Source organism: Miscanthus floridulus, chromosome 17, assembly GCF_019320115.1.
Source record: "Miscanthus floridulus cultivar M001 chromosome 17, ASM1932011v1, whole genome shotgun sequence".
Lineage (NCBI taxonomy): Eukaryota > Viridiplantae > Streptophyta > Magnoliopsida > Poales > Poaceae > Miscanthus > Miscanthus floridulus.
The window spans coordinates 80,772,265-80,793,093 of NC_089596.1; the positions used below are offsets into that span (position 1 = coordinate 80,772,265).

Here is a 20,829-nt window from a genome sequence, read left to right on the forward strand (position 1 = left end):
AATCTCGTAGTACAAGCAGAGACCCTAAAGGAAAGGGTGCACTGGAATCCCGAAACCCCGTTTGAAGAAGTCTTCGAAAACCACAATCTCACCTGGTTGTGGATCGGGGAAGCTTTCTCCTTCCGGCGCACGCCATACCGCGAGTGCCTTGTTGTGGAGCACTCCCATGGCGACGAGGTCCTCGATGGTCTGCTCATTGCTCCGCGACTTCCACCATTCCTTCGCCATGACCCCGCCTTTCTTCTGGGCGTCTCTCTTCGCCATTAGTCTGTCCTTACTAAGGGGGTGGATGCAGTGGCGAGGGGATTGGCGACGATTTTCGGAGGAATAGGGTTTGGCAGGAGGAAGAAGAAGGTTGCGGCGGCGAATGACAATGGGGAACGGTATGAGTAACTTACCAGATCTACATTATATAAAACAAAGAGCTCCGTCGTTTCGTTCGCCCGAGATTATTGGGAGATGTGCGCACGCGCCGCAGACGGTTGTTCACACAACCTTGAGATCTACGCCAATAAACGCGCCTCTTCGTTAATAGTGTAAGAGGGCCCACACTGACGCACCTCCATACAGGTGCCAAGCGACTGTTTGCCAGAAAAGAGTAAGAAGACAGAATGACGTACTATACCCATTTGCTTTTTTGACCAGGCGTGTCAGACTGGACTTGGCAGAGAATAGAGATAAATAAATACACCGAATAAATACATCAATGGCGTTCGCGTTTTCGATGCCCGTTTCGTGCTAAGGATGGATCAGGGACTGCCTAGACCACTGAAGTGCTCGGGGACTTCCCAGACCACTGCTGTGCTTGGGGACTGCCCAGACCACTGCTGTGCTCGGGGACTGCCCAGACCACTGCAGTGCTCGTGGACCGCCTAGACCACGGCCGTGCTCATGGACCGCCCAGACCACTAAAGTGCTCGGGGACTGCTCCGACCACTAATGTGCTCAGGGACTACTATGACCACTATCGTGCTCGGGGACTGCTCCGACAACTGGTGTGCTCGGGGGCTATCCCGACCACTGATCGGGGAATTGTTCTCCTCGGCTACATGTGATTTGTACTCACATACAGTTGAGAGACATTTATTTAGACCTTGCTACAAGGCTCATACTTCGCCTTCCAGCAAGCTCGGGGACTACATCGGTACGATGCACCTGTCGGTGCATCTCGTATCGTCTGTACGACGATTGGGTTCTCAACTTAATTGGGAATTCTTTTTAGACCATGGCACCATGTGCCAACTTCACCTACTACCAGGCTCGGGGACTAAGTGGGCACACTTTACCTTGCGGTGAATGTGTTTGTTTTTCGACCACTACGCCTCTGATGATCAAAGATGCTACGCTTCAAGACGCACTTACATTTCTTTTCAGAAATACAAGTGGGCACACTTCCCGGGACAGAAATCTTTTTCTTTTTTCTTAAGAGCACCATACATTCTTCGAACAACCTATTTCTCCGGCGACGACGGTGGTCGAAAGATGTCAAGAACTCGAGCATAACTTGTCGAAGAAGGTCGAAATGGCGTGTCGTAGCATAATACATGGTGCTCAGGGACTAGCTATGGGGGTATTAACCCCTATACCCTTACGGCTAAGCTTGGGCCAGCCCGGATCGATGGGTCTGGTCCATCCGAAAGACGACGCGCGGCCCAGCCAACCTGGTTGGAGTCCTACGCAAGGAGTTAAGGTGGATTTGGCGATCAAGCAGGATCCTGGTCGGTTAGAAAAGGAATCCTTATCCGGCCACATATGGCAATTATAACTGGCTAGGATTAGTTGCCAGATCTGTAACCCTGCCCCCCAGACTATATAAGGCGGGCATGGGATCCCTCTAAAAAACATCTCTCATTGACATACAGCAATACCAATCAGACGCAGGACGTAGGTATTATGCCTTCTTGGCGGCCGAACCTGGATAAAACCTCGTGTCTGTCTTGCGTCACCGTCTTGTTTGTGACTTACGCATCTGTCTGCCGACAATCTACTACCTTGAGCATACCCCTAGGTAGACTGCCGACCATATTTCGTCGACACACTGTGACACTTCTGCATGTGGTAGGCACCGATGATCCCCGACCCCTTCACACCCCTCTCCTTTCAGGATGCAGATGGCGGCGAGGTGGTCCTGGATCTTCTTGTCTTTATCCAGGACACCCCACTTCCTCCATGATTTTGGGACATCTACGATGAGGCGCCCGGAGAACGCTGGCAAGGGGGCGGCTGTGTCGTCCTTGACATAGAACTAATGCGAATGCCACCCCTTGTTTGAGGCCGACAGACGCATCAGCGGGTATTCGTTTACCTGGTTGTTGCAGAGCTAAATGCCGACGCATCCCATTGGCACGCTCAGCTCCTGCCTCTTCTCTCGCTTCTTGAGGAGGGTGACGACGAAGAAGTGCCACCATAGGTCGAAGTGGAGACTACTCCCCAGGAACCCCTCACACAAGGCAACAAATGCCATAATGTGTTGGATCCTGTTGGGAGTAAGGTGATGCAGCTCCACATTGTAGTAATTCAGTAGCCTCCGAAGGAACTTGTGGGTGGGGGTGGCGAATCCCTGGTCATGGAAGTGAATGAAGGACATAATGTAGCCTTTAGGCGGCGACGACGCGTCCTCATTGCCGAGCAGCCGCCACTCCTCAGTGGCAGTCCACACACAAAGAAGGCTACGGCGAACGAGGCCATCTAGGCGCTGGAGGGTGACATCGGATCTACACCACCGCTCCATTGAACGATTGGGGAGGGTGGATGCGAACTTGGCGGCGGCTAAGATACGGAGGTTGTAGATGCAAAGGCAAAGAGGCAATGTATAAAACCCTAGGGGCGAACCCTTTGGTTTTATAGGGGCGACGGATGCGAGGAAGGCAACCGTCCGCCTGGATCTCCATGCCTGCCACGATTCGCCACCACATCACCACGCAGGATATGCGCCCGTAATCCCTATCCTTTTCCTCTAAAGACGCGCCGAACGTTTTGCCTCCCTAGGCGGACCAGGACTCTTTACCAGCAGAAAAGATAAGGGTCAAAAAGCGTTCCTCTGGCCCGCCTAGGCCTAGGAGTTCGAGGGCTAGCCCATCAACGGTTTCGATGACCGTCCCAAGGCAGCCTTACGATGAAGGATGGGCCCATGAGCGGCCAAAACCCAGGCACACGAGCGCCACAAGTATCTCGACCCACGATTGAGTATCAGCCAGGCTGACTCTTGCCAGATCCCTACAAACGGGATACCGGGACTCCAATTAAACTATCCAGTTATCAAAACACCAAATCTCACAGCCATACCCATGAAGGGTCCGAATTACCCCCTGGGCGATTCTGTCCGAATCACCCGGGGGCTCGGAGGCTACACCCGACAGGTGCGCTCGCGCACACCCTCTAGCGAATCAAAATACCGCTGGGCGATTCTATCCGAATCACACGGGGGCTCGAGAGCTACACCCAACGGGTGTGCTCGCATGCACCCTTTGGCAAATCGAAATACCCCTAGGCGATTCTGTCCGAATCACCTGGGGGCTACACCCGACGGGTGTGCTCGCATGCACCCTTTGGTGAATCAAAATACCCCTCGGACGATTCTATCTGAATCACCCGAGGGCTCGTGGGCTACACCCATCGGGTACGTTCGCGTACTCCCTCTAGCAAGTCAAATCACCCCCGAGCGATTCTATCTGAATCACTCGGGGGCTCGGGGGCTACTGTCGGGGACCAAATACCGAGGTACCCAAAGAGAAGCTAATAACCATCAAACGTTGATGCTTCCAAACAGACAAGAACGCAACTACACTTCTTACCCAATGACCGAAGGTTGCCTCTGCCTCGCCTAACCCCCGAGGGCCAGTTTTGCCTCGCCCGATGTCTAGGGGCAGACTCCGCCTCGCCCGACCCCCAAGGGCTGGACTCCACCTCGCCTGACATCTAGGAGCAGACTCTGCCTCGCTCGCCGTCTAGGAGCAGACTCCGCCTCACCCGACGTCTGGGGGCAGGCTCCGCCTCGCCCGACGTTCGAGGGCAGGCACCGCCTCGCCCGACGTCTAGGGGCTGGGCTCCGCCTCGCCCAACGTCCGAGGGCAGGCTCCGCCTCGCCCGACGTTTGGGGGCTGGACTCTGCCTTGCCCGATGTCTAGGAGCAGACTCCGTCTCGCCTGATATCTGGGAGCAGACTCTGCCTCGCCCGACGTCTGGGGATAGAATCCGCCTCGCCCGATGTCCAAGGGCTGGTCTCTGCCTCACCCGATGTCCGAGGGCAGGCTCCACCTCGCCCGACGTCAGGGGGTAGGTTCCGCCTCTTCCGATGTCTGTGCGATGCTCCTTCATAACTATGAGTGCAGATAAGGCAGGGCACTCAAGTCAACAGCAATACCGAGGACCATACCCTGTACGCCTGCAGGAAGGTACCATTAGGATATGACCAGACAGGCGTTTTAAGCCCTTCCGGGCATGTCAGAGCCAAAACAGTGTTATGGCCGTCGATATTTGTCCTACAGTGTTATGGGCGCCGGCATTTGCCCTCGGACACGAATCCTGACGGAAACATACGACAACCACTATGATCCAGGAGGAAACTCATGTCATCGACAGTAACAAATGTGGGCCCTCTACGCCATCTGCTCCCCATAGGGTCGTGGCTCAGGCACCTTGGCGCGCCGCGTCGTCCGTCGGAGTAAGATGGGACGTGACCACTTGTTGAACGAAGTCAGAGTGCGGCCCTATCAGGATCAGCGAACGTGCTATCCCTAGCACCAGCAGGGCAGGCTCAAAGGAAAAGAAAGATCCGACACCTTCGAAGGACCTTCTCTGCCTCTGCTTTTTTCTCTTTCTTCCATCTGTAATCTCTGCTCTCACTTGATCTATAAAAGGGAGGGCAGGACACCCACTAAGGAGACGGTTCAATTCACCACATCACACATCACATAACACACAGTTAAGCAGCAACCAAGCTCTTAGCATCCTTTCGACCTTTTTATCAGAGACTTGGGACCCGTCCCTCTCTCGACCGTTTGTACCCCTTACTACGAACCGTTCAGTGCTAATAACACGAGCAGCAGCAGCAAACTGGACGTAGGGACATTTTGCACAAACCAGTATAAACCTTGTGTCTTTTAGCACATTATCCAGGCCCAACGCGCAACAAATATAAATTTACTAGTTGGTGTTTACTCGAAACACCGACAGTGTGCAAATAGCTAAATCTGGGGATCAGCAACTAATTCTGGAGACCGACGCCCAAGAGGTAGTGCAAGCAATATGTTCGGAGGCGTATGCTGACTCTGTTATGGGTCATCTGATTGAGGAGATCAAGTCTCTGGCAAGTGCAAATGTTAGTAGTTTCGAATGTGTTTTCACGGGAAGAGTATGTAATGATGCTGCTTATGAGTTGACTAAGTTGGGTAAAATGTGCATTGAGGGTGTGAGTTGGCTAAGTTGGGTAAAATGTGCGGGTGTGAGTTGGCTAAGGGCGTGTTTAGTTGGCAATTTTTTTTGTTTTTGGTTACTGTAGCACTTTCGTTTGTATTTGGCGATTAATGTCTAATTATGGACTAATTAGGTTTGAAAGTTTGGTCTCACGATTTTTCACCCAACTGTGCAATTAGTTTTATTTTTCGTCTACATTTAACACTCTATGCATGTGCCACAAGATTCGATGTGATATTTTGAGGTGAAAATTTTTAGAATCTGAACAGGGCCTAAGTTGGGTAAAATGTGCATTGAGGGTGAGGAGATAGTTTCAGACTCCGTACCTGATTGCATACATGTAATTGTTGCTAACGACACGTTAGCAAATGAGTAATGAGTATACCCAGTTTCAAAAAAAAAACACGGTGCCATGTAATATGTTAGCTAAAACCTAAAATTTGTTTTCTATTGAGAACTTGAGGGAGGTTAGTAGATAGAGTTTTCTTTTTAAAGGCTGACATGTCAATCTTGAGAATGGCCTGCATTTTTGGCTTAGGCCTTTTTAGTTTCAGTGTAAAGTTTTAGGGTGTCACATTAGTTATCATATGAGAATGTCACATGGGGTGTTCGGATACTAATAAAAAACAAATTACAGAATCCGTCAGTAAACCACGAGACGAATTTATTAAGCCTAATTAATCCGTCATTAGCACATATGTTACTGCAGAACTTTATTATCAAACCATAGACTAATTAAGTTTAAAAGATTCGCCTCATAAAATAGTCGTAATTTATATAATTAGTTATTTTTAGTATATATTTAATAGTCCATGGATCCGACATTCAATGAGGCCCCAGTCCCACGTTGTTGCGATTTGCATGCACTAGTACAAGCGCACGTTATCTTCTGCTCCTGGCCATGTGGTTGTGCGCAGTCCTGTAGCTATCCCAAGTGACACCTCACCCCTCAGGGCATGTGAGTAGGCAATGTTCATATGCCTATGTGTCCTGTTTATTTGGACTAGTTTGACTTATAAGTTATGATTAAAAGTATTGTTGGTTGATTTAGTGTGAGAAAAAAAATATTATTCGTTGGCTAATACGTCATGGCTTATAAGCCAAATACGATCAAACGAACAGGACGATGATCATCCCTTTTGCTACTAAAAATGCCAAATGCTACTGCTAGCAGCAGACGGAAAAGAATTTATTTATGACAAGCCTATTGCATGAGGGACGCGATTAACAATCCCATGATGATGAGACTTGAGAGATGTCTGTCTTCCTGAAGAAAAGAGAACCCTCGATTACACGGAAGCCCTTTGGCTAACATTCCGCAGCAACCTGCGGGCCCGTCAAAATGCTTTCGTTCACGCAAAACCGATCGAAATCCGGCGACGCTTTCCGCCTCTTTTCCTGTCCCGGAAGACGAAAGCAAGCAATCCCCAGTCTCAACCGTTTCACGACGCCGAAACAAACCGCGTGGATCGGAGGTCGTCGTGGTATCTCTCATACTAACGACGTCCGCACCGCATGCCGCACGCAGCCTGCTTCCAAGCTGCAATCCAACGCATCCAGCTCTTGCTCACCCGATCCAACCCATCCTACCGTGCCCGGTAGCGGTGAGTCGGTGACCGGCCTGCGGCGGCCACGAACAGCCGTCAGGTGCGCTTGCTTCAGCGCGTCGCGCGGAGGCACCGTGCAAAGATTCCGCGCGCACGTCCCAGCAACAGCAAACGCTGGAGTGCACGCGCCCGTACGACGCCGCTCGTTCCCGGTCCCGGCCGAAACGCACGCGGCGAAACGTGCCCCCTGCCCCCTGCCCCGGGAGGGCTTCCCGTCCCCGTGCCGCGAGACCTGTCAGGGTCCGGACCAGGTGCCGAGTGTCCCGCTCGCTCGCGTAGTCGCGTTGCACTTGCTTCGGTCCAAACGCCGACGCGGACCCACCCCACCACCTGCTCCATTTATGCTTCTCCCTCGCTCGCCTCGCCGCACCCGCAACGCTTTGCGATAGAGTTCTGTCTGCTACCACCCCACCGCGTTTAGGAGAGAAAGAGCAAGAGCAGGCGAGAGGTTTCTTCTGCTCCGATGGCCGCCGCGGCAGCAGACGGGGAGCGCAGGATCGGGGTGGCCATGGACTACTCGGAGAGCGCCAAGAAGGCGCTGGACTGGGCCATCGACAACCTGCTCCACCATGGGGACACCCTCGTCGTCCTCCACGTCCTGCACCACGGCGGGGAGGAGACCAAGCACGCGCTCTGGGCCAAGTCCGGATCCCGTAAGCACTAAGCACCACTGAGAGCTCTCGCATCCCTAGTTCCCTACCCTTATTATTAGAGACTTTTCCCTACAAGCCATTATAAAAGTTTCTAATTCCTTCTCTGCCACTGAAATTTTGGCTGCCCCTCCTCAGTCCTTCGCGCAAAGTTTTCTGGTCGTGTGTGCCACTTCCGTCAGGTTACAGAGTGACGACCGGTAATGGAGGGATAGGAAGACCTTTTTGCCCCTATGTTCAGTTAAGTCCCACGAAAAACACCAGAGTCTGCCGACGGTCCTCATTTCTCGTCCTCTCTCGAGCTCCTCTCTCTCTCAAAACCCTAGCCGAAGGAACCAAGGCGGCGGCGAGAAGGGGCGGCGGTGACCAAGCACACGTGAGGAGGGGGTCTCATGGGGTAGGGATCAAGTGGTTGACCCACTGGATCCAAGGCCGCGTGCAGCAGGGGCCTTGGTTGAGGGTGACCGCGAGATCCAACCAAGGCGGCGACGAGAAGAGGCGGCGGTGACCAAGCAGATCTGCACACGTGAGGAGGGGATCTCATGGGGTAGGGATCAAGAGGTTGACCCACTGGATCCAAGGCCGCGTGCAGCAGGGGCCTTGGTTGAGGGTGACCGCGAGATCCAAGGAGTCGCCATGGTGGAGCCGGAGGTGCGCCCGGCGTGGCTTTCAGACGGGTAAGCTGTTGTCTTCTTCTTCTCTTGTTGTCCTCCATTGTCATGCACTTAGCCTAAGAGATTGTAGGTGCTTAGTTTGTTGCCGTAGATATGCCTTAATCGATGGGTGTTCGTATGTAGGATGGACCCCAAAACGAGCTACAGATTAGAAATAAGGATCGTTGCGACAAATTCTCGATGCCGTTGGTTTAGCATAAGCACAGTTGTAGATGCTGACACAACCAATTTCAAGGATTTGGTCGAAGACATTGTGGATAAGTACCCTTGTGGTTATGGTGACATTGTTGACATGTTCTACTACTGTGGTGAAACCAAGTCCAACATCAAAGTCAGCAGTGACCATGATTTAGTTACTATGTTTTCAAAAAATGCTAGTGCCAAGACCTGCTTGTTGACCTTTGCTTACCATCCTATGGGTACTGATACACCAGTCATTCCACTATGGCATGATTTAGCTGAAATGCCTAACTCCTCTATGCAAGCCTGTAACCTAGCTGAGCCTACACCAGCACCAACCCAAACACAAGCTTCCACTCAAACACAAGCTTCCTCTCAAACGGCAACAACCACTGATGATGACAACTACCTAAACAATCCTGAGCCACAGAATGAGCACGTGGGTGTGGATGAGGAGGGCATGTACATAGAATTAGAGCCACGGACCAAGGGTACTGATGCATTTGAGGAGGATGTACCTGTTTCTGACTCTGAATGGGAATCTGATTCTGATGATGATGATGATGATGATGACTATGAGGAGGATGAGGCAGATGAAATGGTCAAAGATAAAGTTCCACTTAGTAATCCTGAAATAGTGTATGACAAAAATGACCCACCAATGACAGTAGGCAGCATCTATGAAAATATGTCTTGTTTTAGGTTGGCTTTGGCTACACATGCAATCAGAAATGAGTTTGAGTTTAACATAGAGAAGAGTGATCCAGGGAGGTACAGGGTCTACTGCAGTGCCAAAATTGATGGATGTAGGTGGAGGATTCTTGCATCTACAGGTGCAGACAAGACAACAGTGAAGGTAACTCTTGCCATCTTGCTTTTTTTGTTGATTTACTTATAAGAGATCTCTACTTATAATTGGTGTGACATATTTGCAGGTGAAGAAGAACCCATATCCTCATGACTGTCAGAGCACAAGAAGAGGTGGTAAAGTGAAGTGTGCAACCAAGTTTTGGGTTTGTGAAAAGGTGAAGGACTGGGTATTTGAGGATCCCAAGGTGTCAGCTATGGAGCTACAGAAGAGGATCAAGGATAAATTCAAGGTGGTTGTGCCTTACAAGAGAGTATATAATGGTAAGGAACTAGCCCACAGCCAATTATTTGGAGATTGGAGGTCCAGTTTTGACAATTTGTATAGGTTCAAGTTGCAAATTGAGGAATCTTGTCCAGGTAGCTTTGTAGTTATTGATCATCATACCATTAATAACAAGATTAGGTTCAATAGACTGTTCTTTGCCATGAAGCCATGTATTGATGGGTTTCTTCAAGGCTGTAGGCCATACTTGTCAGTTGATAGTACATTTCTCACGGGCAAGTTTAGAGGTCAGCTATGTGTAGCCTGTGCAGTAGATGGGCACAATTGGATGTATCCAGTTGCAGTTGGAGTCATAGATTCAGAAACAAATGAGAATTGGATATGGTTCATGGAGAGACTGAGAGATGTTATAGGGAGGCCACCAGGTCTGACCTTCTGTACTGATTGTGGTCAAGCAGTGATGGCCGGTGTGAGTGAGGTATTTCCTAATGCAGAGCACAGAGAGTGTATGTGGCATCTTGTTCAAAATTTTAAGAAAAGGTTCCATGGACAGGTGTTTGATGATCATTTGTGGGCATCATCTTACAGTTGGAACTCATACCTTTTTGAGAAACACTGGTCAGCAATGGCAGCAGCTAAGCCAGCAGCTATGGTTTATCTACAGCAGAACCATAAGAAGCTATGGACCAGAAGTCAATTTGGAGTCACATGTAAGATAGACTATGTCACAAATAATTTAGCTGAGAGCTTCAACAACTGGATCAAAGGTGAAAAAGGCAGGAATTTGGATGACTTGCTTGATACAATCAGACAAAAGTTATTAATCAAATGGAACCACAGAAGGAAGATTGCAAGGCAGATGCAGGACAAGATACTTCCACACATTGTGGACAAGCTGAAGGAGCAAAGCAGAAACCTAGATATTGATGTCATAACTAGCGGCGATGGTATTGCAGAGTTGTGTGCAAGAGGAGGATCAAGCTTCAGATTTGTTGTGAATTTGGAACAAAGGACTTGCACTTGTAGGGCTTGGCAGGTTTCAGGCCTACCATGTAAGCATGCACTGGCCTACATCACTAGCATAAGAGGAGAGAAAATTGAAGACCATGTGGACAACTACTACTCAGTGCAGAAGTTCAGGTCAGCTTATGAGGGTATCATCCCTGCCATTCCTGATAAGTCCATGTGGCCCAAATCTGATCATGGCTTCTTCATGCATCCACCTCTTCTCAAATCAACTGCTGGTAGAAGGAAGACAAGGTTCAGAGGAGCTGCTGAAGGTGGCAACAAAGGCAATAAAGGCAGGCACCAGTGCCCTATTTGCCATGAATATGGGCATCACTGGTACACTTGTAAAGATGGAGATCCTGCAGACATTGCAGCAATGCTTGCTGATAGGTGAGATTCTTTGTTTCAGATTTTTGTGTTGGGTTGTATGTGACATACTTAGCAGCTATGACAGTTTGTATTTATCTACTGCAGGGGACCACCTAAAAGGAAGAAGAAAAAGGCAACCCCAGCCTCAACTGAAACAAGCATTGTTCCTGTTCCTACCAGAATGGTGTTCCCTGATTTGCCCCCTGGTACAACTGCCACAACTGAAGCAACTGCTGGAAATAAGAGGAAAACAACATCAGCAGGTTCTAAGAAATCAAAGAGCTCATCCTCTGCCTCAGCAGCTTCAATCAGGTACAACTATCACATATACCTGATCAATGTAGTATCATCAGATAGCAAATGTCCTGTTAGATGCCTGTTTACCATGTTGATCCAATGCATAACTCGGGAATATATTTGTTGAATCAGTGCTAAAATAATTTGCTGGATTCAGTGTCACACTCTGAGACAATAATTCATCCATCTGAGGAGCCAACAAGTCTAACAATATTTAAAAATCAGATACTGTGGTGTATTTGCACTTAGATAAAACTGAAATCATCCAACTCCATAAACTTGCACTTGAAAAAAGAATCCGAAGAGTAATCTTTTAAATTAGCTTTGACATAGTCCAGTGATATCCTGAAGTGCTTTTCTTCCAGATTGGCCCTGGTTAGGTAATATCTCTCGGTAATCATTTTCTTCTGCAATGTCATTGTCTTCATCAATTCGGAAGCATAAAAGCTCAGGAATTGAACCCATATGCTCTGAAAGGGGTCAATGGATTTTCACCATTATCCTGTTTGTTGGCAGCATTTGAGAAACATGACGCTACAACATCAGAAGTAATGAAAGAACCCTTATGTCCCAATCCACTTGAACCAAAAATATCTGTTATTCTGCCATCAATACTTACACTGTGTTGTCTTCCATCATCATTAAACAAACAGTTTGCAGCTTTCCCTGACATAGTTGTCTGACGCATGCCACTTACTGTGCTCATCTTATATTTATTAGAGGTATCAGAATTAAATGTACCAAATTGTCTGGAATCATGAACGCTCCCAAATGTACTTTCTTCAGTAGTTGAGCTATCCAATGGAAGAGAAAAATCAAAGCTCTCAAATTGTGGCATTGCATCATTAAATTCCACAGAGTCATCATCCTTTTGCCTTGGGGTAGTATCATCAGATAGCAAATGTCCTATTAGATCTTCACTTCTAAATTTCCTATCAACTTCCACGCCAGAGTTCCAAAATGGAGAAGAACTGAAACACATACCTCTTGACTGTAGAGTTCCATAGAGCTGCTAGCCAATGGAGAACTTGCAGCAACATCAAAAATATTTTGTAACTGTGCTTGATAGTTTTGGAGGTCCATTTCTTCAATTACATTCCTGCTGCTCATACCATTACTAAAATTAGGTGATAAAACCTTTGCACTAGAAGAGTTATAGAGAGCAACCTCAGATAGGCTGAACCTATCTCCTTCAACTCCTTTTCAGAATATTTTATTTTTGTGGCTAGTTGCTTTAGTCCAGATTATCTGACAGAAGCTTCATCTCATCTAGTTTAGCTTTTTATCTGGTACTGCTTTTACTCCTAAGCAAACCAAGGCACTAACCCAATACTTTTTTTTGCTTTAGAAGATCTGGAACAGGCTCCAACCAGCCAGAAACTGGAAGCCAGCCTGTGCCTTTGAGCATTGTGTTCCCTGCTAGCTTGGAGCCAGAAACTGAGCATGTCAACACTGCTGACGATATGAACACAGCTGAGAACAAAGGGAGACCCAAGACAGCAGTGAATAAGAAAAGGAAGCTTAACAGTCCTGCTATGAATACAAGAGCCAAGGTATCTACAACTCCAGATAGTCCTGCTATGGGTACCAGAAGCAAAAGGAAGCTTGACATTTAGTTGTTGTCTGTGGGATGACTCAAAACTCCAGATATTTTGTAACTCATGTGTATGTGCTATGGGTACCATAACCTGCATTTTGTAAGACCAAAACAGTGGTCTGTGCATGACCAAAACAATGGTCTGCTCAATGTCATGACCAAAACAATGGTCTGGTCTATGTCATGACTGGTTTGTGAAATGATGTTATTGTTTGTGAAATTTTCGTAACTGGTTTGTCAAATTTGTTGTTCTGGTTTCTGAATGAGATCTCTTTCTGAATCTGTGTTAACTTGTTTGTCAAATTTGTGGCGTCAAGGGCAAGTGAAAAATTCTGCTCCTGACGCCTAGACACAGGGGCAAAAAGGTCTTCCTATCCCTCTATTACGGGCCGTCACTCTGTAACCTGACGGAAGTGGCACACACGACCAGAAAACTTTGCGCGAAGGACTGAGGAGGGGCAGCCAAAATTTCAGTGGCAGAGAAGGAATTAGAAACTTTTATAATGGCTTGTAGGGAAAAGTCTCTTATTATTACCCAGATGCTCACTCGCTCGGTGTCTGCTTCGATTCGTCTCGATCTTCTCGGTTCGTTGGCTCCGTCTGATTCGATTCGATCTCGCGTGCGCGCTACGATTTCGATCCCGGCAGCGCTGATCCCCCTCTCCGAGTTCCGGGAGCCCGAGGTGATGCAGGGCTACGGCCTGCGCCCTGACGCCGAGGTGCTCGACATGATCGACACGGCGGCGCGCCAGAAGCAGGTGGGGGGCCGGCGGCCGGCGTTCGTGCTACGCTCTGATCTGATCAAGTGAGTGGGGGATAAACTAACTAACCCTTGCCCATTTCCCTGCTCATCAGCTGAAGGTGGTGGCGAAGCTGTACTGGGGCGACGCCAGGGAGAAGCTCTGCGACGCCGTCGAGGAGCTCAAGATCGATTCCCTCGTCATGGGTAGTCGCGGCCTCGGCCCGATCCAGAGGTATAATCCTGAGCCGCCATTACTACCACTATTGAAATGTCAAACGCTGCCTCGTCAAGACTGGAATACGCTGTCCTGCTTGACCATTGAGCCCCTAAACTAGTTTCTTCCGTTTTACTTTTCGTTCGGATGTAAGCGCGTCAATGGAGCATCCAGAATAAATGGCTGTAGTCTATGGCGTGCCGCGTGCACCGCTCAATTGATAGGGACAGGCCGCATGCCAAAGTCGATATCTCCTAAAATTTAGCTAACGTCGAATGTTTAGATGCTAATAAAGAGTATTAAATATAGATTAATTATAAAACCAATTACATAGATGGAGGCTAATTTTCGAGACGAATTTTTTAAGCCTAATTAATTTGTCATTAGCACATGTTTACTGTAGTACCATGTTGTCAAATCATGGACTAATTAGCTTTAAAAGATTTGTCTCGCAAATTAGTCGTAAGTTATATAATTAGTTTTGTAATTAGTCTATATTTAATACTCCATGCATGTGTCGAAATATTCGATGTAATAGGAATTTTAGGAGGAGGTGTAGTAACCAAACGGGGCCCTTAAATCACAGCACTTCTCGTTCGTCACGTCTTGCTGGAATGTCTTCCAACGACAGTAATACTTTAGTATCTGAAAAATCGTCTCGTGCCTTGTATCGTTGCATCCGGTGATTCTGAGCTGTGAATGTGAGTAGTACATTTCTTAGCAGTGATGAGCCACGCCATGCTGCCTTGCGCGTTGCGACCTTTTTTTTTTTTGACTCGCAAGAGGTCGTCCTTAGCCTGTCCAAGAGTTGAGACTCGAGACATCCCAACATCATCATGATTGTCATTTTTTATGCAGCCATGTGAAACCGCCTTTGATATTTAGGGGGTGTTTGGTTAGGTCCATGTCACATCGGATGTTTGGACATATGCATGAAGTATTAAATATAGACGAAAAAAATAACTAATTGCACAGATTGTGGCTAATTTGCGAGACGAATTTTTTAAGCCTAATTAGTTCATGATTTGACAATGTTGTGCTACAGTAAATATGTGCTAATGGTGGATTAATTAGGCTTAATAAATTCGTCTCGTAAATTAGTCTCCATTTGTGTAATTAGTTTTATAATTAACTCATATTTAGTTCTCCTAAATAGCATCCAAACGTCCGATGTGACATGGACTAAAATTTAGTCCGGGAAACCAAACGTCCCCTTAAATGCTCTACATCAGTTTGGGCATTTGAAAGATGCGTACAGAATCAGTCGACCAATGCCGTGGCTGTGTTGTTCAACGCTGAAGTTCATACAGTGGCGGAGGACGGAAAAAATTAAGGTGTGGCGAAAATGGATAACATAGATATCAAAGATTTCTCAGTATACAAATATGGAACTCTGAAACTCACCGACGCTAAGGCCTTGTTTAGTTCGCGAAAATTTTTAGAAAATGGTACTGTAGCACTTTTGTTGTTATTTGGTAATTAGTGTCCAATCATAGTCTAATTAGGCTTAAAAGATTCGTCTCGTGAATTTCGTCTAAACTGTATAATTAGTTTTATTTTTTATTTATATTTAATGCTTCATGTATGCGTCTAAAGATTCGATGTGACGGGGAATTTTGAAAAATTTTGCAAAATGAAGTGCAACTAAACTTTCAGAGTCTGCCCTAAGCCCCTAAGGAAACGCAGTAGCAGCGTAGCTCGTCGACGACGCCAGGCCTGGACTCGCGGAGGCGGAAACGTGGAGTTGCTCGCGCAGCACAGTTGCGCTCGCGATGATCGCCCGATTCTGATCTGATTGAGCGGCGGCGCAGCCTGCGGGGACACGGACTGTGGAGTTGCTCGCGCAGCACAGTCGCGCTCGCGATGATCGCCTGATTCTGATCTGATTGAGCGGCGGCGCAGCCCGCAGGGCCTCGAACCGTCGAGCGGACTGCGGACGAGCGGTATTGCGGTAAGTTGAATCGTGGATTCATCCTACAGAAAGGAAACTCTCGGTGACTCTGAAGGCTCCAGCAGCCAGCAGGCCAAGGATAAGGCCAGCCAATGAACCAAAAGGCCAATATACGTGATCAGTGGCATGTACGTGATATACTCCAAAAGCCACAATAGGCCAATAGCCCAAGACTCCAAGAGAACGTAGTAATAGTCACTGTTTTTCTTTCTCAGGCCGCCGGCTGAGACATCTTCCTTAATATATCCATGGTACGGAGTATTTGGGGGTAAAACTTTGTGGAAAATGACCTTGCCATAGAAGAGCGCGTGTATATATATATATATAGGGAGAGTATGTTCAGTAGCCAGCTACAAAATAACTTATTCTGTAGCCACCTTCATTTACGATAATTTTATATATTAATTTACGATAATGTCAATACATATTTACGATAGTTGGGTTACTATAACACATGGAGATATTTACCATAACATTATAGTAAACCACTTAGTAAAGAGTTACTATAATCTCGTAAATTAATATAGTAATTATCGTAACTCAAAGTGGCTACAGAATAAGTTATTTTGTAGCCAGCTACAGGGTACTAGGGAGAGTATATTCAGTAGCCAGCTACAAAATAAGTTATTCTGTAGCCACCTCCATTTACGATAATTTTATACACTAATTTACGATAATATCAATACATATTTACGATAGTTGGGTTACTATAACACATGGAGATATTTACCATAATAACGTTATAGTAAACCACTTAGTAAGGAGTTACTGTAATCTCGTAAATTAACATAGTAATTATCGTAACTCAAAGTGGCTACAGAATAAGTTATTTTGTATATATATATATATATATATATATATATATATATATATATATATATATATATATATATATATATATATATATATATATATATATATAAGAGTTAAATGCACGGTAGGTCCTTAAACTTGTATGGAGGTGTCACCTAAGTTCACGAACTCTCAAAATGTATTTCTGGCACCCTAAAGTTGGTTAAGTGTGTCACTTAGGTCCATGAGCCTACATGGCATCGCTAGCGTGGCACTGACAGTTCACAAGAGCAGACGTGGCGGCACTCCTCGACGTCGCCTGGTCCTAGGACGTGCGCACCGCGCTCAGGCTCGTCTGCGGCCTGAGCAAGGGCGACAGGGAAGGCTTTTACGCCGCCGCGCTCTGGATGCGCGCACGGGATGTGAAGACGCGCTCGCCCTCAGCGACTAGAGAGGCAGCCATGCGACGCCACTGGAGCTCGGCAGCCTCGTCGTGCGGCAGCACCGTGTCCGCGAGCATCCTGGCGCAACCGGTGCACACCTGGGTGAAGAAGTCGGCCATGCGGTGCTTGTCGTGCTTCTGGAACATCTTGTACTTGTTCATTGCCAAGGATGCCACCCGTGCGTACGGCAGGGCTTCAAACTTGCACGCACACATGTAAACCTCCGGGAGCTCGAGGGCCTTGCGCAGCGGCACTAGCACCTCGCGGCAGAGCCAGTCACGGACACGGTAAGCATAGTGCTTGTCCAAGATGTTGAGGTACTCCTGGTTGGACTCATGTGGGAAAAGTACAAAAACGAATCGTAGTATTTGATTGATGAGGATATATGTTAGCTTTTAGATGGACTTGTTCTCTAGGATTGCCGAAAGGCTCGTCGTGCGCTACCGCTTGAGCCTAGTGGCGCCTGATGATACCGTCGCTCTCGACTCCTCGGCAGCCGACGACGCTGTGCGCTCCAAGACTGCCGCTGCCCCCTCGCAGCCGACGCTGTCATCTGCGATGATGACGAGCACATTCTTGACGCGGTAGCTGAGGGTGGTGATCTTGAGACCTTGAGCATGCGGATGAGGTTCGGTGGAGGTCGACGCGGTCGTCTCAGCAGATCAACGCGCGCACGATGAGGCGCCCCCCTCCCTCCCCATGTCTCCTACCCTAGGCCTACACCTGTGCTAGTGCTATCGGATGGAGAGAACAGCTAGCAATGGAGTTCACGCGCACGCGGACACATGCATGCGTTGCAAGTTGCATTCGTAGATTACTCGATCCGCGTATGTCGTGACGGCGGCGATCGAGCTAACGACGAGCATAGAAGCCTTGTCGCCCTTGCCCAGGCCGCAGACGAGCCTCCTGAGCGCGGTGCGCGCGTCCCGGGACCAGGCGACGTCGAGGAGTGCCACCACGTCTGCTCTTGTGAACTGTCAGCGCCACACTGGCGATGCCACGTTGGCTCGTGGACCTAAGTGACACACTTAAACAACGTTAGGGTGCTAGAAATGCATTTTGAGAGTTTATGGACCTAAGTGACACCTCTGAAAGGGGACCGTGACGCCTAAGAGGGGGGTTGAATTAGGCAACTTAAAAGTCTAACTCTAAACTATGGCATCTTTTTCTAACCTTAGCAAAACTTATGCAAAAGATAAACTATCTAAATGTGCAACTATGATTTTGCTAGTGTGTTGCTATCTCTACCACAAAAGGAGTTATGTAAAAAATGTAAATGCGGAAGATAAAGAGTAAGGTAGAGATATGCAAACTTTCATCGACGACTCCGGTATTTTTACCGAGGTATCGAGAAGCGCGCAAGCTTCTCCTAGTCCTCGTTGGAGCCCCTCGTAAGGAAATCCCTCGCAAGGGCCAAGCTCCCGGTCAAGTAACTCCGTGGATAGCCCCGGGCCTTCCTCATGCGCAAGTGGGTCTCTGGTGTGCCTCTCCCGGACCGCTCCCCTCCGTCTTTACTATCAAGCTTCCGGTCGAACCGCCGCGAGCCTTGTTCCCTCCGGTACACGGTGGTGGCCACACCACAAACATGGTTGGTGTGATCTCGCAAGACTACAAGCTCCTTCGATGTACAACAATGGTGCGCGCAAGCACCGAGTGGTAAGAGGTATGCAAACCTCACTAAACACTAGGCCTAAACATAGAGCAAGCGTATAAGCGGTGGTCTAATCAATCTAAGCACTTCGCGCTAATCACCTAATGAATCACTAAGCACTATACAAGTGTAGATCACTAAAATGGTGTATCAACACCCTTGGTATGTTTTCTCAACTTCACACTTACCAAATGGCCGGTTAGAAGGTGTATTTACAAGCCCACTGAGAAAGTAGTCGTTGGGGATGAAACCCACTTTTCTGCTACTGACCGGACGCTGATCACGTCCTGCGGTCACATGCCACCGGACGCGTTCGGTCGCAACTGCGCAGCTTCGGAACCTCTCTGGACTCGATCGGACGCTGCACTTCGTGCGTCCGGTCATGCTGAAAACATTGCCGTGACGATGAACAGTGTCACTGGTGCGTCCGGTCACTGCTTCGCTCAGCGTCCGGTCACAGCTGCCAACGCCTGGTGTTGCCGAGCACCGGTGTGTCCGGTCACTCATAGAGCCGCGTCCGGTCACCTCTGTCGGGCTCGTTTCTTCGCGATCTTGTGTCTGGCTTGGTTCTAATCTTCGTGCGACTTTGCTTGACCTTGTATGTCTTCTATGCATTTTCACATATCTTTCTTGAGGTGCTGATCATCGGATTATCACGTCGCCTTCGTCCAAGTCACGTTTTGCATCCTATTGAACTACAAAACAATCGCTTGCTAATTCATTAATCCAATTTAGTTGTATTGGTCATCAAACACCAAAATCCAATGTAAATGAGCCTAGCGTCTATTTTTCTTACATACCCATACAAGTTCAAGGACCTACCATCACTAGTGGGGACCTACCATCACTAGTGGGGACCTACGTATATAAGGGTTCAGGAAGTTTTTTTAATTCAGCACAATGTTTTGAGTTCTTTGACGTTTGTGTAACAGACTAACAGCTTTCTACGCAAAGAAATGAATCATTTGAGTTGAGAAATGGATAGAAAATTCCTTACAATAATGATCAGTAATTCATTTTTTTATGGTCAGGAGAAAATGTTCAGCCCTGCCTTGCTACAGATTGTATATACTTTAGACTGAAAGGGGGCCTGTGTAGTTTCTGTTATTCTAGCTTTCCAGTTACATAGTACCCGTTGTTGAATAATTTACACTGCTTAATAATTTAGATGTCGTAAATCAGATTTGAGTGCAGTTCTCCCCACACTTGTTTTATTTGAAACTCGCGATATCTGATGCTCAACATGAATGTAAATTAATTACCACGTTCCTTTTTCATACAAACTTATACAGTACATGCTTATAAGCTTATTATTGCACTCAGGCAAAATATATGCATTGCCCTAAATGTTATAGTCTGTTTCATTTTGTTCACGATTCTAATCCGGTAATTACTTCAGGATTCTCCTGGGAAGTGTGACAAACTACGTGCTGTCAAACGCATCATGCCCGGTGACAGTGGTCAAGGGGAAGTAATGACCTAGGCAGCCTGACAGTCATATGGCTGAAGATGCTAGCGTGCAGTTTGTGTGGTTTAAATACTATGTTCAGTATTGTTGCTGCATTTGAATAAAGTCGTCTTATTTATGATGTTGCAGCTTTCGCGAATCCCTCTGAGGCTCTGACCTTGTACTTTTGTCCATAAGTTTTGAAACTGTCCATACTTTATTCCTGTTCAGATCGAATTTGAGGATTCATACCCGTTTTAGTGCCGTGTCGTTTGATCTGTTGGTTAGTCTACTCAGTTTTTATTTTTGGTGACCTTACATCATGCCTGGATCAAGGCACGGAGTGATTCTAGAATCCAGAGTGATCCTATCCTAAATCGACTCTTATCATTTTGGTTGGACTGAGTCACGACATCATGACGACGTCCTCTGAAATCAACATTGCACCGCAGTTAATCAGCCTGTTCGTTTAGTCGTAAACGATCGTAAATTTTCAGCCAGAACAGTATTTTTCTCTCACACTAAATCAGCCAGCAGTAATAATCCGCGATCGTATATGATCGTATCAGCACTAGCCGAACAGGCTAAATTTTGTGAGGCCAACTCTATTTTTTTTAATCAAAGGCTCAGCCTGACTTCATTAGAAAGCTCACGAAGAAACTAAAATCAAGGTACTAAATAGCGTATAGCGGGTTCACA

At 47.5% G+C, this 20,829-nt stretch overlaps 2 protein-coding genes across 4 annotated transcripts; both read left to right on the forward strand.

Annotated features, from left to right (window-relative positions):
* Window positions 1-7,372: 7,372 nt before the first annotated feature.
* LOC136517070 (universal stress protein PHOS32) lies at window positions 7,373-20,272 on the forward strand. 2 transcript variants are annotated; one of them, XM_066510585.1, is made up of 4 exons: window positions 7,373-7,675; window positions 13,539-13,648; window positions 13,746-13,864; window positions 20,083-20,272. In XM_066510585.1, the coding sequence occupies exons 1-4, from the start codon at window positions 7,486-7,488 to the stop codon at window positions 20,156-20,158; spliced, it is 495 nt and encodes a 164-aa protein (XP_066366682.1). In that variant the 5' UTR covers window positions 7,373-7,485; the 3' UTR covers window positions 20,159-20,272. The 2 variants fall into 2 exon arrangements, with proteins under 2 accessions (XP_066366682.1, XP_066366683.1); XM_066510586.1 differs by having other exon boundaries at window positions 7,594-7,723; window positions 13,415-13,648.
* Window positions 7,739-13,037, forward strand: LOC136517069 (uncharacterized). Of its 2 annotated transcripts, none has more exons than XM_066510584.1 (5): window positions 7,739-8,349; window positions 8,470-9,382; window positions 9,462-11,017; window positions 11,102-11,308; window positions 12,645-13,037. In XM_066510584.1, the coding sequence occupies exons 1-5, from the start codon at window positions 8,309-8,311 to the stop codon at window positions 12,907-12,909; spliced, it is 2,982 nt and encodes a 993-aa protein (XP_066366681.1). In that variant the 5' UTR covers window positions 7,739-8,308; the 3' UTR covers window positions 12,910-13,037. The 2 variants fall into 2 exon arrangements, with proteins under 2 accessions (XP_066366681.1, XP_066366680.1); XM_066510583.1 differs by having other exon boundaries at window positions 12,642-13,036.
* Window positions 20,273-20,829: the final 557 nt, after the last annotated feature.

Excerpts from the sequence above, each read along its gene's own strand:
- LOC136517069 (XM_066510583.1), top strand. The coding sequence starts at position 8,309 with ATGGTGGAGCCGGAGGTGCGCCCGGCGTGGCTTTCAGACGG. Across the intron at positions 8,350-8,469 it reads CCGGCGTGGCTTTCAGACGG|GATGGACCCCAAAACGAGCT; the intron begins GTAAGCTGTTGT and ends GTTCGTATGTAG. Across the intron at positions 9,383-9,461 it reads CAGACAAGACAACAGTGAAG|GTGAAGAAGAACCCATATCC; the intron begins GTAACTCTTGCC and ends ACATATTTGCAG.
- LOC136517070 (XM_066510585.1), top strand. The coding sequence starts at position 7,486 with ATGGCCGCCGCGGCAGCAGACGGGGAGCGCAGGATCGGGGTGGCCATG. Across the intron at positions 7,676-13,538 it reads CTGGGCCAAGTCCGGATCCC|CGCTGATCCCCCTCTCCGAG; the intron begins GTAAGCACTAAG and ends CGATCCCGGCAG. Across the intron at positions 13,865-20,082 it reads GGCCTCGGCCCGATCCAGAG|GATTCTCCTGGGAAGTGTGA; the intron begins GTATAATCCTGA and ends TAATTACTTCAG.